General features: G+C 47.7%; 1 protein-coding gene across 14 annotated transcripts in view; it reads right to left on the reverse strand.

Moving 5' to 3' along the window:
• The window catches only part of LOC108002686 (cell adhesion molecule Dscam2), a 120,141-nt gene that overhangs the window by 61,160 nt on the left and 43,132 nt on the right, over positions 1-15,849 (reverse strand). For 13 of the 14 annotated variants that reach the window (XM_062071322.1, XM_062071321.1, XM_062071323.1 and 10 more), the window contains 3 exons: positions 10,904-11,224; positions 3,873-4,034; positions 2,890-3,039 (listed from right to left, as the gene is read on the reverse strand). In XM_062071322.1, the coding sequence (XP_061927306.1) occupies positions 2,890-3,039; positions 3,873-4,034; positions 10,904-11,224 (633 nt within the window). The remainder of the gene's footprint in view (positions 1-2,889; positions 3,040-3,872; positions 4,035-10,903; positions 11,225-15,849) is intronic. The other variant, XM_062071324.1, reaches the window with a different exon arrangement.

Below are 15,849 nucleotides of genomic sequence, written 5' to 3' on the forward strand. Positions count from 1 at the left end.
ACATTTTTCCTCGTATTTTTTAAACGCGCGCCGCTGGTTTATCATCCCAGGGTATTTGTCGCGAAATAATCGGCACGCGTAACGTGATAACTTTGATTAAACATAAATAACAATTTTGGAACGAGGATAGTGGGGAGGGATCGACGCGCGATCGAAAAAATAATAATAATAAAACGCTTATCCAAACCAAATCGCTTATCGCGAATCCAATTTTCAGCGCACTTTCGTTTACCTTTGCCTTGATTACGAGAGTCTGACGGTGTATCCATAGCTCGCGATTAAGCCGCCGGTGTATTAATTATTCCCCGTCAGCCTGCGCAGACTTATCGACTGAATGACAGGTCGATATATATATATATATAAAGACAGAGAGCCAACGATCGAGAAACGATGGAAGAGAGAGAGAGGAAAGGAAGCTTCTGCAGGGAGTAAAGGAAGAAGTAGAGAAAAACTACGAAAAGGGGTGTGCGTATAGGAAACGAAGGATGAATTATGACGCTTGGAGGATCGGTCACGTGCTAGGGGGAAAGCGGTAACGAAGAATGTCTTGCCCGTTTCTTCTTCTTTTTTCTTCTTCTTTATTCTTCTTCTTTTTCTCGCGCATCGTATACAGCCACGTACGAAGCTCGAACGCGAATCTGGAGGGTTAGGCGAGGCATGTGAAGAGAAGCATCATTAGTTAGCCCGGCTCGAGTGGAGATTTCTCCTCCCCTTTCCGCTTCTTCGTCTTCTCCTTCTCCTCCTCCTCCTCCCTCTCTCCTTCTCCGCTTTCGTCTCCCACGCCTTTCCGCCCCTCCTCTTCCTCTCGTTCCTCCGCGATGCTCGTGGCCGGGCGCGGAAGCACACATTACGGCTCGCCTCGGTAACAAGCGATGCCAGAGACTCGAGGAAACCTTTTCAGACTCTGCTCTCGATCGCGGGCGCACACCCCCTGCCAATTACGCATGGGCTAAGAGAATTTTTCCTTTGATCGGGCCTCGATCATCCGATGGCTCATTAACCCCTTCGGCGACGCGACACACGTCAAGTCGAGGGACTGGGATGGAAATTTATGGATTTTGCGAATTTCCCGTCGAGGGCACATTTTTTTTCCTTTTCTCTCTTTTTTTCTTTATGCGGTCAATCGTTAACGTGCGCCAAATTAACGCGCCATCGTTTTAATTATCAACCTGTATTCGTTTATGTCGCGATTAGGAATATCGTATTATTTGTCGAAACGAATAATCCTTTCACTTTTTATCTATTCAAGGGAACGATCTTCGATCCCATCGCGTTATTGATTATTGGCCAAATAAGGCGTTTAATTGGATCCCGACCTCAACTTCGTCGAACCTCTTTTACCCATTCACGCGCGCGTCCCACTTCCGCGACTTCGATCGATCCACGTCGCGAGATCGGATCGAAAGGCGACGAAAGAGACGAGTTTATACCGCGGATTCGTAACGGCATGTTTGCGCAACAGAGACGCGAGGGGATCGAAGCTTGAAATCCGAGAATAATAGAAAATCCGAGCTATTTATCCACGGGGCGAGAAGAAAGATCGTACGAACGTTCAAACGATGAAAAAGAAAGAAACCGAAAAATTGCCTCGATTATTTTTCTGTCAGCCTCTTTCCTCGACGTTTCCCTAACAATAATCGCGTACACGAAGCCAACGTTTAATCGGAGTCGGCCGAGAGTCCAGAGTCCACCGCTGGGTCATCGGCGAAGCCGAGTTCAATTTTCCTCCTCGCATACGAGAAAAAAAAAAAGAAGAAAGAAAAGAAAAAAGGTCGAGAGAATGTCCTGCAGCGGTTAGTGTCCCGTTTTTCTTGCCCGCCTTGTCCCACTTTGTTATTGAAAAAAAATTTAATAACCACGGCTACCCGTGTCTTTCCTCCTCGGCCACGTTAAGGAGGAAAACAAGAAGAAGAAGAAGAAGAAGAAGAGGAAGAAAAAGAAGAAGAAGAAGAAAAGAAGAACCATCTTTCTGAGAGAAACATCCGCGGTCTGATACCGTTTTGTCCAATTACAGATTCGCGCATTTGGAGAAGCTCGGCCTGGATTTCCGTGGCCTCGATAAACGATCCGGAGGTGGAGGAGGGGGAAAGAAATCCAAAAGCATCTGACGCTCTCCCGGTCGAGGGTAACTGGCTCATAAATATTCAACGCTCCTCACGAGAAATTTGTAAATATCGCATCCGGCTGCAATAATAAGTTTTCGTTCACAAGTATCCGCACGCCATTCTCTCTCGAGGCGATAAAAGGCGAAACTTCTTTTCCGCGTCGATGGGGAACCTTCCAAGAACGATGCCCCTCTTCCTCTTTCGATAGTCTTATTAATAGTATCCTCCTCGGCTCGCGCTAAAAATCTCCTCCTCCTCCTTCTCCTTATCCTCCTTCCACTCTTCGCCACGTTAAAACTTTATTAGTCGGGTTAACAGGCGAAGCTTGGAGGAAAGGCGCTCAAGCTTTCAAGGGGGGGAGAGAGAAAGAGAGAGAGATAGGAAGAAAGTGTGTTAACGGATAGGAAATATCGTTTTCTTCCTTTTCTTCTCCCCCTTCCGTTCACCGAGCTTTGCTTCGGAGGAAAAATATTCGACTCGCGTTATTACGTCCCGTCCCTCGTTTGTTAATAAACCTGAACCGTTTATTCCACAATTATTGCGTAAAACGAGAGAGGAGACGCTTACATCTTGAAAATACGATCGATATATTTTTATCGACAAATCTTCAAAACGTTTCTCAAGGTTTCTGGAAGGAGAGCCGACTCGAATGAAATCTGGCTGCTTGGATCCGCCTTCTTCGTGAATATAAAAACGAGAAAAGAAACGAGAATGGCCTCTGCGCGCATCGATTGATCGTGCGTTATCTTATTTCGCGGCAAAGGGAATTTTAACGTGTACTCACCAGTCAATTGAAGTCTGCCGACGTTGCTGCTGACGACCGTTTCCTGCGTCAAACGGTGATGCGTCCTGCACCGATAAGTCCTTTCCGCGTCCTCTCGCGTGATGTTCAATATCATGAGCTCCCCGCTCGAGAGCATGTGGTACTTCCCGTCTGCGGAGGGGAGAGAAATCACGGGGGTACATTTCGGTCGACAGAAACGGGAATCCCTTCCACTTTGATTTCCGTTATAAATTCGCAATTGAAATTTAATTCGATTATAACTCGGGATTTTCAAGTTCAAATTCCCAAGGAACGGTAATAATAATTCCGCCGGCTTCCCGCTTTTCCACTTCCGTTTCGCCGCGAGTTCGTTCAACTTCGAACCCGCTCGACCCGGCCAAACTTTGGTCGCCTATAGATCGTCTTACTCCGATCGACGAGTGATATTAACAGATCCGGCCTCGCTTTATTAGCCAACACATTCAGAGCCACGCTGCGCAGCTAGATCCAACTTCTTGCGATAATTAATCAAGTTTCCCCTCGTTAACGTTTCGTGCACCCGCGGTGAAAATTTCCCCACGATTCGCGCACCGACAATTCTCCATTCGATTCTCGAGGCGGGGAAAAAAGCTACGAATTTTTCTCCGATTTCGCGAATTTGCAGCGAATAGAAGAGGGTGGTCCGTCTCGCGAAACAGAAAAAGGATAGAAATGGAGAGACACCGTAATCCGCGGGAGACGTGACGCTGACCAGCTCTCCAATCCTCTCCAAGTTACCTCCAAGGAGATACCAGAGACCGGTTTTTCGATCTTTCTTTCCCCAAACATCCCGCGAAAATCATCTCCATTTCCACTCCGATCCAATTTTTATCCCCGTCGAATTCGATTCTGGAATAAAGTCGCGAGAGAACGAGTCGACTCGAATTCGTCCCTCTTCTCATTCTTATTTATGAGCGAGCGTCGTTAGAGGATAAGTTGGAGATGGTTGTTGGGTGCTCGCTCACCTCCCATCGTGGAGGGGTAGATGTTGAAAGACGGCTCCTGAAGCCAAGACGTGATGGTGACGTGATCGCGAACGAAACTGGGCACGTTGCATCGCATAAGCACGTTGTTGCCGAGGAAACCGCCGGGACATTGCACTTCCGGATCGTAACGCTGATTCACCACTGAAACACGCAAACAACACAGCCGCTCGAAAAAAGAGCGTCTCGAAAGCGTGGAGGGGACAGGGTCGGATTCGTCGCACTTGAAAAAACCTCTGAAAACCGCGTAGATAGCTAAAAAAAAAAAAAAAGCAAAAGAAAAAGGAAAAAAACACGCGAGAGACGAAAAAACATTTTCCTCGACTTTCCTCGACGATTTTCCATTTCTATCTTCGATTTTCTCGATTTTTCGTTCGTGCCACGCACTTTTTTTCTTTTTTTAAACAAAGTAAAGAGAAAATCAGATGAACACGCAACGATCGTTTTATTCGGACGCTAATGAACGAACAGTTCAGTTTCATTGTTAGGGAGCCGTGCAATATGGAGCGTCGATAACCGAACTTTGGTAAACGTAATAACGTTAAACGGAGCTTCATTAACCGGGCTTCATACGTAGCTTCACGCACCATCCCCGATACATCCCTCATAAATTCATGACGTATCAATTAAACGGCGGAAGCCGCGCGCGATTTCGTTATTTCATTACGACCGAACTCGATGGAAAATTCGACAAATTCGTCTTCCGCCCGATACGTCGCCCGAGGCCGACGAGGATACAGAGATCGGACCGAATATTTTTTCTTCCCTCCTCCTCCTCCTCCTCCTGCTACCACGCTTTACCCCGAACGAATAACGATCCATTTTTAACAGAAACGAACAGGTGACCAAAATTCGCCGCTTTTATCGACGTTTCACACCGGACCAAAAAAGATTAAATTATTTCGATACGAATCGATACGAAACTCGGATTTAGTTATATGTCCGAGTATATATATATATATATATATATATATCTGTTTCGTACAGACGTTGCCTAAGAATGTTGATCCCGAACACGTGCAGAGGAACGAGAACATCGCGAAATTCTCGAAACGAGAGCTCGAATATCGTAGCGAATATCGTGCGTGATGTTTGTTTAATATAATTATGATAACACAACGTTAACACCGGCCAGCCAATGTATATATTATTCCATTTTCCACACCCTGTGGAAAACTTAACAATCCTGGTATACTATAGACCTGGTGTTTTACGAGCGGGGAAGATTGGTGTTTTTTAAAAATTTTTTACCTACATTCCTGGAGAATTACGTGCCGTGTAATATTTTTCTCAAGTCTGGTTCAGATCGATATGTCCAAATTCCATTTTCGTGCAATACAAATTATTTTTTATACCGCTAATAATTAACAATTTTCATTTTTGCATTAATTGAATCGCGATACATAAGAGTAATTTGAAATTATATTTTTTTTATATTTCCATAATCAATTGCATCAATTTCTGTCTAAATTAAATTTACGAAGCATAATTAAATTATATTTTATGCGTCGAAAAAAAAAAGGAAATCAATGGAATATCAAATCCAATTCGATGCAAGAACGCGAACGTTTAAACGAATATAACGCGATAAAATAATTCTCCCAATTTCCAATATATAAAATCTCCCTCTCGAAACAATGTTAAAACAAATACAAAAAAAAAAAAAAAAAAAGAAAAATAGACGCGTTCCAATGTTTGTATGAAAAATCTCGTAATATCGATTCGAGGTATTCTCTTGGTGGCACGAATCCGTTCCTGAAGCCAGTCTGCGCGCGACATAATTGTCTCCGCGCTAGAAGCTTGCTAAGGACACGGAAAGTGGTGGAAAGGCGAAAAAAAGAAAAGGGAGAGAGAGAGAGAGAGAGAGAGAGAGAGGGAAAGGAAGAAAAAAAAAGTTGTTAAGTGGCGCGGCGAGGGTGTAAGGCAAAATGGAGGGCGGCGATACCTCGGAATTAAATCCGGGGAGAGGCTTTGTGCGGGTGCGACTACAAGATGTTGATACCCGTCGCCGCGGAATCAACTTTCACGGTTGAAAGCCGGATAAAAAGCGTGACGGACTCGAAATGAAGCGGAGCTCGACTCTTAATTAAAAAAAGGAAAAAAAAAAAAAAAAGAAAAAAAAGAAAAAGAAAAATCTCGATAGCAGGAAGGATCGCAGCCGTCGACCTCTCCCCCTGTCACTGCCTCTCAATAGATCCGCGCGAGCTTTTTGAAAAGATCGTATGAATGAAAATTGAAAGAAGAAGGGGGAGAGGCTAGGACAAAACAGATGTGACGAATCCCGCGTTCTACGAGGGTTCTATTAATTACCTAACACAAATGGCGCGCGAGAACCGTCCCCAAAGATAAAGAGACTCGCGAGGAAACTCTGTTATATCTTCGGTTAGGATATTATTTCTAACGAGTCGAAACGAGAAGAAAAGAAAGAACGCTCCTCTTTTACGAACCGTGGTACCATCGATATTCATATCGAAATTGCAAGGTGCAATATCGAATTGAACGAAGATGAAAAGATCACGTCGACCTTAATAGCAAACACGCTACCTTATCTTTTCTCCTCCCTCTCTGATAGGCTACGTCAACGCAAGAAAAATTTGCAAATCGACAGAAAGGTTGGACCAGTTGGGGGTCCAAAGTGAAGATTTTTTGGGTAAGGATCGCGGTATCTTATTCGAAATCTCGAAGCTGTCCCAATCCGGCCACGAACTAACGTTCCGCGTAAGTCGATGGTCCCGGCTGAAAGGTTGGCAAGAGGGCAGAGGGTTGAAAGAGGGAAGGATGCAGAACGAGAAACCGATGCCGGAGAAAAAGACAGGTTATAGGAGGGGGAGAGGAGTTATAGTCGGTGGAAAAGGAAGAGGAGGTGGTGGTGGTTGCGAAAGAGGCAGGGGTGGAAAGGAAAATGTGGTGGTGATGGTGGTGGCGTGTGCGTGTGTGTGTAGGACCCGGCTGTGCAACCCGTTTCGAGAGTCAGCGGAGCGAGGCACTCAGACTCCAGAATGGGGTAAAAACTCGGTGAGTTCGCCTCTGCCTTCCACCCTCTTTCTCTGCCTCCAGGTTTCCAGCCTTGCCATACACCCCCGTATCACACGGCTCTCGGTTACGCGGCAACCAAGCCAAGCATAAACTCGGCAGACGTATCGTGGCAGGTAATATTTACAAACCATGAAACCTACGGGAAGAGAGAAACGACCGGCTGCAGCCTATCTAGCCTAACCCTCCGCCTTCCGCGGCAGCCACCTGACAGAAAGAGCGGGCCTCGCCTCACTCACCAAAACCGCCCTCTTTTTTTTGCCTCGAGTTTTACGCCAAGACGAGACCTTTCCACGACCAAACTTACACGCGTTTTCCTCGTCGTTCGCTCGTCGTCGCTTCGGACTTTGGTCTCGGCCGAAAGGAAGTCTGAAAAGAGGAGGAAGGATCGATCGTTGTCCGATTCTCTGTGCTCCATAACAATGGAGCGTTATTAAAAAAATTCGATTACGATAGAGAAGAATGGCGTAAACCTATTAGCTATATACGGGTATATTGGATAAAAAGTTTAACACGCGTTTACGTGGCGGTCTGAAGCGGTCTAAACTACAGCAGAATGGAAAAATGTAGTGGAATCGAATAGCGTTGGGAACAGTCTGGAAATTAATGAACGAAGAGGGTATTTGTCGGAGAGCGGAAACGAAAGATGAAAGGGGGAAAACGTGTGTGCTCTCTGTGACGAAGTTCAACGCTCGTTTAGCCAAAGCGCGCGCGCGCGCGCGCGCACCTCGTCGAATTAGATCTACGATGTAACTCGACCCCGGGGCGAGTTTAATTATTTCCGTATAAAATTTCCGCGAATTTCGTTCTCGCCACGAAATAAAAGAACAAGCCTCGCGAAACTCGAAAGAAATTTCGCCCTTTTCGCCAACGACACGTTTAATCGCGTTGAATTAAAAAATACACGTCCCTTCCACGTAAGATTTATATTTCGTCGCGAGGAGCGGCGTCGAGAAAAGTAAAAAAAAAAAAAAGAAAAAGAAAAAAAAGGAAGGAAGCGAACAGAGCGACGTACGTTTCCATTTTTACCAAGGAATTTCATCTCTCAACGTGTGTTCAAGTTTCAAACGCGCACGTAGCGCGGTTACGATAATAAGATCACTTTAAGCGACTTGTTACGAGCACGTCGAATATGCCACCACGAAGAGTATCTTATGTCGCGCGGAAAAAGGGGAAACGTTTTTCGTCGTATTCGTCGCTGAATTCGTCAACAGTATTCGTCGACGCATCGTACACTTTTCAATTTCATCGACGAAATATCATGTTTCAATTCGTAATGCGAGCAACTTAATTACATCGAGTCGTTTGTTCGTGGAAATTCATGAATTGAGGAGGAACGAGTTGATATCTTTGCCGATAAACGTAGCGTATCTTAATCAAGGCGCTGCGCGTTTGAGAAGCGAGAGAGGTACAATAAAACGTCACCGCGAGGCGGATGCGTAACGGTATATTTGCGTTAACGCCTAGCGGCGCTCCGTCCGGATTTCTCGTTAGCCCGGCGTCAAACGCACCCTCCGCGCTGCGCTCGAATTAAACTGGAGCAACGAAAATTGAGGAGAAGAGTAACTCTGTGGAGAGTCGGAGGGAGAAAGAAAAGCGCGTCTTAACCGTGGGATCGGACGATCGAATGCCTCGTCGTGATCGAGCTGAAAAGCGGCGGCACGCCGCTATCGGTGGAAGAGAACAATACGGTTCGCCTGTTGTTTTTGTTAACAAACGTCGTTAAGCTCCCCCGTCCCCTCGATGTTCTCGGAGGGAGAGTTCCGTGGAAGGCCGATATTAAACGGTAGTCTCGTCGACTACCTTCCAACTTTTTATCCTCCCCGATATTCATTCGGCTCCGAATCGTTTTCTTCCTTCTCTCTGCTCGCCATCTTCCCACCGACCGGAGGAAACTATCGTTGTTTCGGGGGCGGAGAGGCAAATATTTTCCTGGTCGTGGAGGTAACGAGAGGAGGGACGAGGCAATTCCAGAGCTATTACTCGAAACGGTATAATTTTTATTTTATTCTCCCACTCCTCCTCCTTCTTCGAGTACTTTAATTAAGTTCTTTGCCGCGCGAGGATAGCACTTTAAATTAGTTAAACGAAACCAAAAATACGAGGGGGTTGTCCCGCGCAAAGGACAAGGGAATCTTGCGCGCTTTAAATCCGCGAGATGACGTTTGTTGCGCAAGACGGGTTTAAACGGGCTACTTGTCGGCTACGAATTTATTCCTCGAGGGAACTTTATCCAGCGCTGAGACTAGTATATACCACCGTACTTTATCGATCCTAAAGCGGAACGTTTCGAGTCCCTCCCAAAAAAAAAGAGAGAAAAGGATCGATCGATCATCCTCCGTACGACAAAATATTTCAAACAATTTACGAATACTCGCTCTTCGTAAAAATTTGAAATTACACGATCGAACGATCTCCGAACGAGCTTTCTTTTCACGCCACTCCCCTTATCTAATCTATATATATAATCTATAGTATGTATATATAGTTAGGCTCGTTACTTGGAAAGCCTTATTCGTAAAATCGTTTGGGCGAGCGACAAATCCTGGCCGACTATACGAGCCGTACGTGTTGCCGACGAGGGATCGGGATTGGGATGCAGTTAGACGAAGAAGCTCGAGAAAGGGGAAACGAGATCTCCATTGTTGTTATTCGATTCGCGATTCGAGCACAGTCAGCGGGTTGCTCGCCTCGAATGCATACGTAAGCCACCGCGACCAACCGGGTATGGCGCTCGCCTAATCATATCCGTTTTGCTTCGAGGAGTGTACTTATATCCATTCCGTTCGAGAGAGAGAGAGAGAGAGAGGGAGAGGCACTTTTCTCGGTGCAAGGAAGGAACGGAGTCAGCGAAGTTGATCGGCTCGAAAGGAGACTGGAAGGAACAAAGGGAGGGGGAGGAAGGCCCTGCTGTGACAGAAGCTGACGTAGCAGGGGTAGCGGGCATGAATCCGAAGAAAAGGTATGGGCTACGTTCACGCGACGATGATTTACGGGCGTATTAGGTCGATAAGATATCTTCCGGTTCGTTGACCCGGACCAACTTCTATTTTTAAGACGCCTGCTCGCGGAGACACCTCTTTCCATTCTCCCTCTCCTTTCAAGTGGCTCGTTCCGTAAAACAACCAACAGCCATGAATATATTTTCCGCGAACCTGAGCGGCGGTGGTGTTCTAATGGCGATACGACGACCGCGTCGAGGGCGAGGCTTCGATCACACGGATTATGTTTTATTTTCGTTTTCTTTCTTCTTTTTTTTTTATGGAAAAGTTGGAGCCAATTTCATCCCGATCGAGGCCGTTTGGACGAGAAAAGAAAAATAATGGGAAAAGGAAAACGCTTTCGTTTCAACAACGCGTCACGATTTTCGACGGACAAACCCGTCAACGACGAGTCCGTATTCCCCGCGTCTCCTCTGGTTACGGAGAAGAAGGAAGGGAAGAAGGTGGAGCGGAGGGTGGGCGGATGCATCAAAGCGAGGTACGAAGCAAATCACGGGGCCGATGGGAATAAATATTTCATAGCATCGAAGACGTACCATCTTCCGATCGAGAGGATGAATTATTCCGTGTAAGGAAACGGAACCGCCGCGTTCGTTTCACGCGGCCGCGGACGTTGTGCTCGAGGGGATGTTTAATGTAAAACGTCGTCGAGGATCTCGCGAACGCGTGACGAATATTTTCTCCGCCTTCAACGGCCATCAAACTTTTACACTCCTCAAACGAGGTCTCCGAGGTATACGCGCCATTGCCTGGAAGAAACCACGAGGAAACCACACAAACCAGGAGGAAGACGCGACAAATATATCTCCGTACCGGCGCGATCTCGCGCGAATAATCTCGACCAAATTTTTCCATCGAATGGAAAACGATCTCCTCCTCCTCCCTTCCCTCTCTCCTCCACCGATGAAAGAGGGTTGCTCGCACGGAACGAGGATAGGATAGGCGTAATGCGGATAACGAGGGAGAAGTTTCGCGTGCCTGCTCTGACAGTGACGTCTCTGCTAACGATGCCACCGACGCTGTTCACGGCGGAACACTTATAAATAGCCCAGTGGACGTCCTGTCGGAAGACCTCGGCCTCGAAGCCAGGAAAGTGGATGGTCCCGTTGCCAAGGACGTGTCTGATTCCAGGGATACTCGTTATACTGCCACCGTCCGCCGCCAGCCAGTCGACGGTAGGTGCCGGATTTCCTCTCACTGTGCAGTCCACTCGGCCCCCGTTCACGTTCGTGAATTCCACCCGCGACGGTGGCTCCGACACGAAGCTTGGCCCCTGCATCTCGTACGAGGCGTCGCAACCTGTAACAAAACACCCGTTACATGCATCTCGCTCCCTTCCCAAATCGAACGCTACGAATTCTTCTCCGAGCTTTTCTCCCTCCAAACTCAACACGCCCGATCGCATTTTACCTCGTCTTTACGACGGAACGGGAATATTAATACTGCGAACGCGCTTGGTAATTAGATCTGCGATTGTTCCCCTCGCGGTATTTCTAAAGGGACTGGAAACGAGAGGGAACAATGGGGGACTATTATATTCTCGGAATATAATAGTTACTTGCTAGGTCGGGGCATTTTTACGACTCGCGGATTTCGAATCGCTTCTCCGAACCGTCTTACAGAAGAAAAATCCGTAGTGGTAAACGAAAGAGATGGGATAGATATTAACGCGTTTAACTCGGTTATAAATATTATTCCTACGTCCGGCGATCACCCGATCCAGGTGAAGGTAAATATTCCTTACCGGCTCGAATGGGCGGTTAGAAGGGCATTAATCACGGTCGCGGCCCGTGGACACCAGGGTTGATGAATTTTTTTCGCTCGGGTTGCCGAGTTCAAAGTAATTTTCCGAAATGTAGTGGCGCGGGCCGCGGTGGAGGGGGTAGCGGTGTATCGTGGACGGGACACGAAGGAAGATAATACGGGTGGCCATAAATCACACATTTAACGCTGAAATTCGGGCGTAATAGCTGGCCATAAATGGAGCGCATTGCGTCCCCCGCGAACCCTGTTAACCATTCATCACCCGAGTTATGTTGATTTAAGTAGGAATGCCTGCCCGCCTCGATGTATTCCGCATTCCGTCCAACATTGCCCATCTGGAAGCCGGCCCAACGAACTGCGCCCAATACCCGGAGGAACGTGCAACGAATAGGGCACGCCTACCTCGCCCCTATGTGCCGTTACATTTTAGTTAATAATGTCCACGCTTTGGCCCTCCTTCTCTCGAGCTTCGAGGAAAAATCCATTTCCATTATTATTACGGAATCTCTACTCCTCCTCGCGTGAATTGAGATTAATCGTAGAATCGAAAAACTTGAAACAGTTATCCTTTTTTCCTTCCTTCCTTCCTTCCTCCCTTCTTTCTTTCTCTCTTTCAGCGGTAGTTTCGAGAAAAGATAAGATTTCGCGAGAGATAATGCAATCCGCCCGGCCAAGAAAGAACAAGGAACATTTTTCTTCCCCGCGAGAAGTCGGCGTTAATTAACTTCCTCTTGGCACGGCAGCTTCAAACGAAGCTTCGTTTGGCCGCGACGCGACAATCTTTATCCTCGCGAAGGAAAAGCACACTTTTCGAATAATATCGAGAATTTTTTCCAGTTTGGATTGTTTCCAAGATGCGCTCGAAACTGAACCGTCCTCCCAACGATCTTCGAAACTTCCGATCGTTCCGCGCGTTTATTCTTTCCAAGGAAAAAAAAAAAAAGAAAAAGAAGAAGAAAAAAGAAAAAATAAACCGTCTTTCGCGAGAGTTGTATTATTCGAGGGAGGGGGAGAAAAAGTCCGGTATTCTTTTCCTCGCGATTTCTTCAACCTCCGCCGCTCGTTCTTTCTAAAAGGTTCTCGGTTCCGCGCAGACGGTAATACCTTATGACCTACATCCTGCTCGAATCACCGCAACAATTTTTCCTCGAAAGAAAAAAAGAGGAAATCTTGCCCCATCACCGGCGCAACTCTATACTCTCTTCGTTCGAACCGAGAAGTTCTCCTCGCATTATATAAAGGAAAAATTTAATTTTCTATAACGTCAGACCTCTCCCCTCCCTCTTCCGATACGTTATTGCCTATTCGCTCAGCTTTCGAAACGCTATCGCTTCCTTCCCCGTTTTCTCGTTCTCCCCGAAGAAAAATCGCGCGTTTCGTTTACGAGAGGGAAAAGAAATCGGTCGAAGGGCGGAGGTTAGGAATTAACGGCGAAGAATTGAACGACGGGAACACGAAGTGGAAATTGCAAAGTTTACGAGAAATTTCCATATTCTGCCCGCTTTTTTGTTGTACCATTCTCAGCCTCCGCCTCCTCGCCGTCCGCCGCGGGACTCATAATCCGGATTAACATCCAGAGAATCGAGTATCACGGTAATTCCATTTTCCCTCCCCGCGCTGGATGGGGGAAAAAAGAAAAAAAAGAGGAAAAAAGGAAATCGGAAGAGCTCGCTCGCCAAAGTGGTATTTTCAATTTCGAATAATGGGATATAATCACGCGCTAACAAGTGAAAACACGCTTTTGATCGAATAAAAAGCGTTTTCCTCCGTGTCTATTCACCGTTTCAGCTTTTTAGCTCGAATAAAATAGAAGAACAAAAGAAAGAGGAATAGAAGAGGAGCAACGGCCGAGCGGAGAGAAAGCCGGGGAGAAGAAAAAAGGGGACGGGGGAAACCTTCCCCGCGCGCGGTATTATTGGCCGACAAGCGAAAATAAAACTATACATAGTATACATATATATATATACATATACACGTAGAAAGTTTACACGGAAGAAGAGAGAAATACGGGGGAAGGACAACGCGTATCGTCATTGATCGATTTCTTTCTTTAACAAACGGCCCGTCCAATTCTCCGCTCTCTTTGTTGCGGTTTCATCCTCTCCCTGCCTTCCCCACCCTCCAGAAAGGAAATCGTTTACGACGAAGAATCAACGAGGTCCTTGCACGTGAAGTGGATATCACGTGAGCCGAGGGATGCCTTTGAAGCGTGCCACGCACCTTCGCGGTTGCGTCCAATTAACGCCGCGTCCTATCCGGAATATCCGGATCGAGAGGACGAGGGGCGAGGAGGAGGGTGGCACGCGCACGTGGCCGGTCGGCGAAAGGAAGCGATGCGTTCCCCGATATAATGGCCTCGCTCGAGTGTATTTGAAATGTACTGGCTCATCAGAATAACTAAACAATAGACGGGTACGGGGGAAGGAGGAAGGGAGGAGGAGGAGAGGCGAAGCCCTGCCGCACGGGAAGCAGGTACTCGAGAACTACCCTCTTCGGGACGACGCACTCGGGGGTGCGGGCGCAACGGCGGAGAGAAAAGGGAGAGTGGAGACGAGCGTCCGTGGCACACTCTCGGGCACGCATGTGAATGTGCGTCCGCCACCCCGCGGCGAGTTGTACGCGATACGTCGAGTGGCCTAACCTTAGTCAACCCTCGATGTCATTGGAAGAGCTCCTCTCCAGAGCTGTACACCTCTGTTTCTACGCTGCCTCGTTCGAGAGACGAGACACGACGGCCGTCCATCGACCATCCGCGTAATGCTTTGCGTCAACATCCCTCGCCAAGAGCGGCCACGTCCCCTCTGCGCTTTTTCCTCCTCCTTCCTCTTCCTCCTACTCTTCTTCTTCTTTAAGCGTGCTCGTTTCCGACCGTTACGTTTCGCCTTCACCAACGGGATCAAAGTTTCTCCCCCGCCGCTTTTCGCCTCTCCGCTCCTGTTCCGCGAATCTCGGATGTACGCACGCACGGCGAATCGAAATTAAAACTCGCCGATGCTGAAAAATGAATCGCGAGATTGACGGACGGGGATGAAATATGAACGGCCGTTGCGGATCGCGCGGACGGTGATTTGCAGTTTTTTCTTTCTTCGAAATTGCCGTGTTAAATTTTCGTAATTTCGCGACACGTTCCAACCAGATGCGGGAAACGATTGCTGGAAAATTCAGGATTGGTGAGTTATGCGCCGAGAAAAAAATTTTGCGCATCGAAAGGGGGAACTTGGCTTCGACCTCGGAACTTCTGTCGAAAGAAGAAAAGAAAAAGGAAGGATGGAAAATCATATTTCGCGTATAATCGATCCACCGAAGCGAACAAACCGTCTATGAGACTCGTAACTCGTCGCGATTTAAAAGAGCGCAACTTTTTTATCTGCGGCGTGCAGCAGCAATCCGGGGGTGCAGAAATCGTGATATAATTTCACGGTTGCGTCGTCGGGGTGAAAAATATCACGAGCGATCAAGTTTACGCGTCGCTGGAAACTTGCCGTATCGCGCCGTGAATGGGACACTTGAAAAAAACCGCACACGGCCGAGCGTTCGTTCGCGCGCTTATTGTATTCCCCGCCATTGTTCCCTCCCCCCTCATCCCTGGAGCCGAACCATTGTCTGAAAAGTATCTTCGCTCGAACACCATCGTCGATAGGAAAACATCTTAAAAATTCCATCCACTCGAGGAGCTCTCCCTCTCTCCCTCTCTCTCTCTCTCTCTCGCTTCTCGACGAACGAGAGAATGCGGCTGGTATGCGGCCCGTCCCTGGAGGGAGGGATCCGAAGCGACCCGATTAACTTATTAAAATGCGCTCGGAAGGGAAGAGGAGACGTATCCCCACCCTCGCCCGACTAATTGCCGATGCTCGCGTCGTGCGTGCTCCATCCATCCGAGGCTCGAGCTCGCGCGCGACAAGAGAGGAAACGGCGAATGGAGCAGTCCCCATTCCGGAATCCGCGGCTCATCCGCCGGTTTACAATCCTTTCTTTCAGCCGGCCGATGGGGAACGAGCCGGGGATCCCGTCTCCTCGCGGGGGAAAAAAAACGGGGGGAAAGAAAGGAGAAAAAAAAGGAGCGCGACACAGAGGGGATATGGAGAAGAGAGAGAGAGAGAGAGGGAAGGAGGGAGGAAGGGAGAGAATCGGGCACACGTACGTAGCCCACAGGCAGAAAG

Source organism: Apis cerana, linkage group LG2 (genome assembly GCF_029169275.1).
Source record: "Apis cerana isolate GH-2021 linkage group LG2, AcerK_1.0, whole genome shotgun sequence".
NCBI lineage: Eukaryota > Metazoa > Arthropoda > Insecta > Hymenoptera > Apidae > Apis > Apis cerana.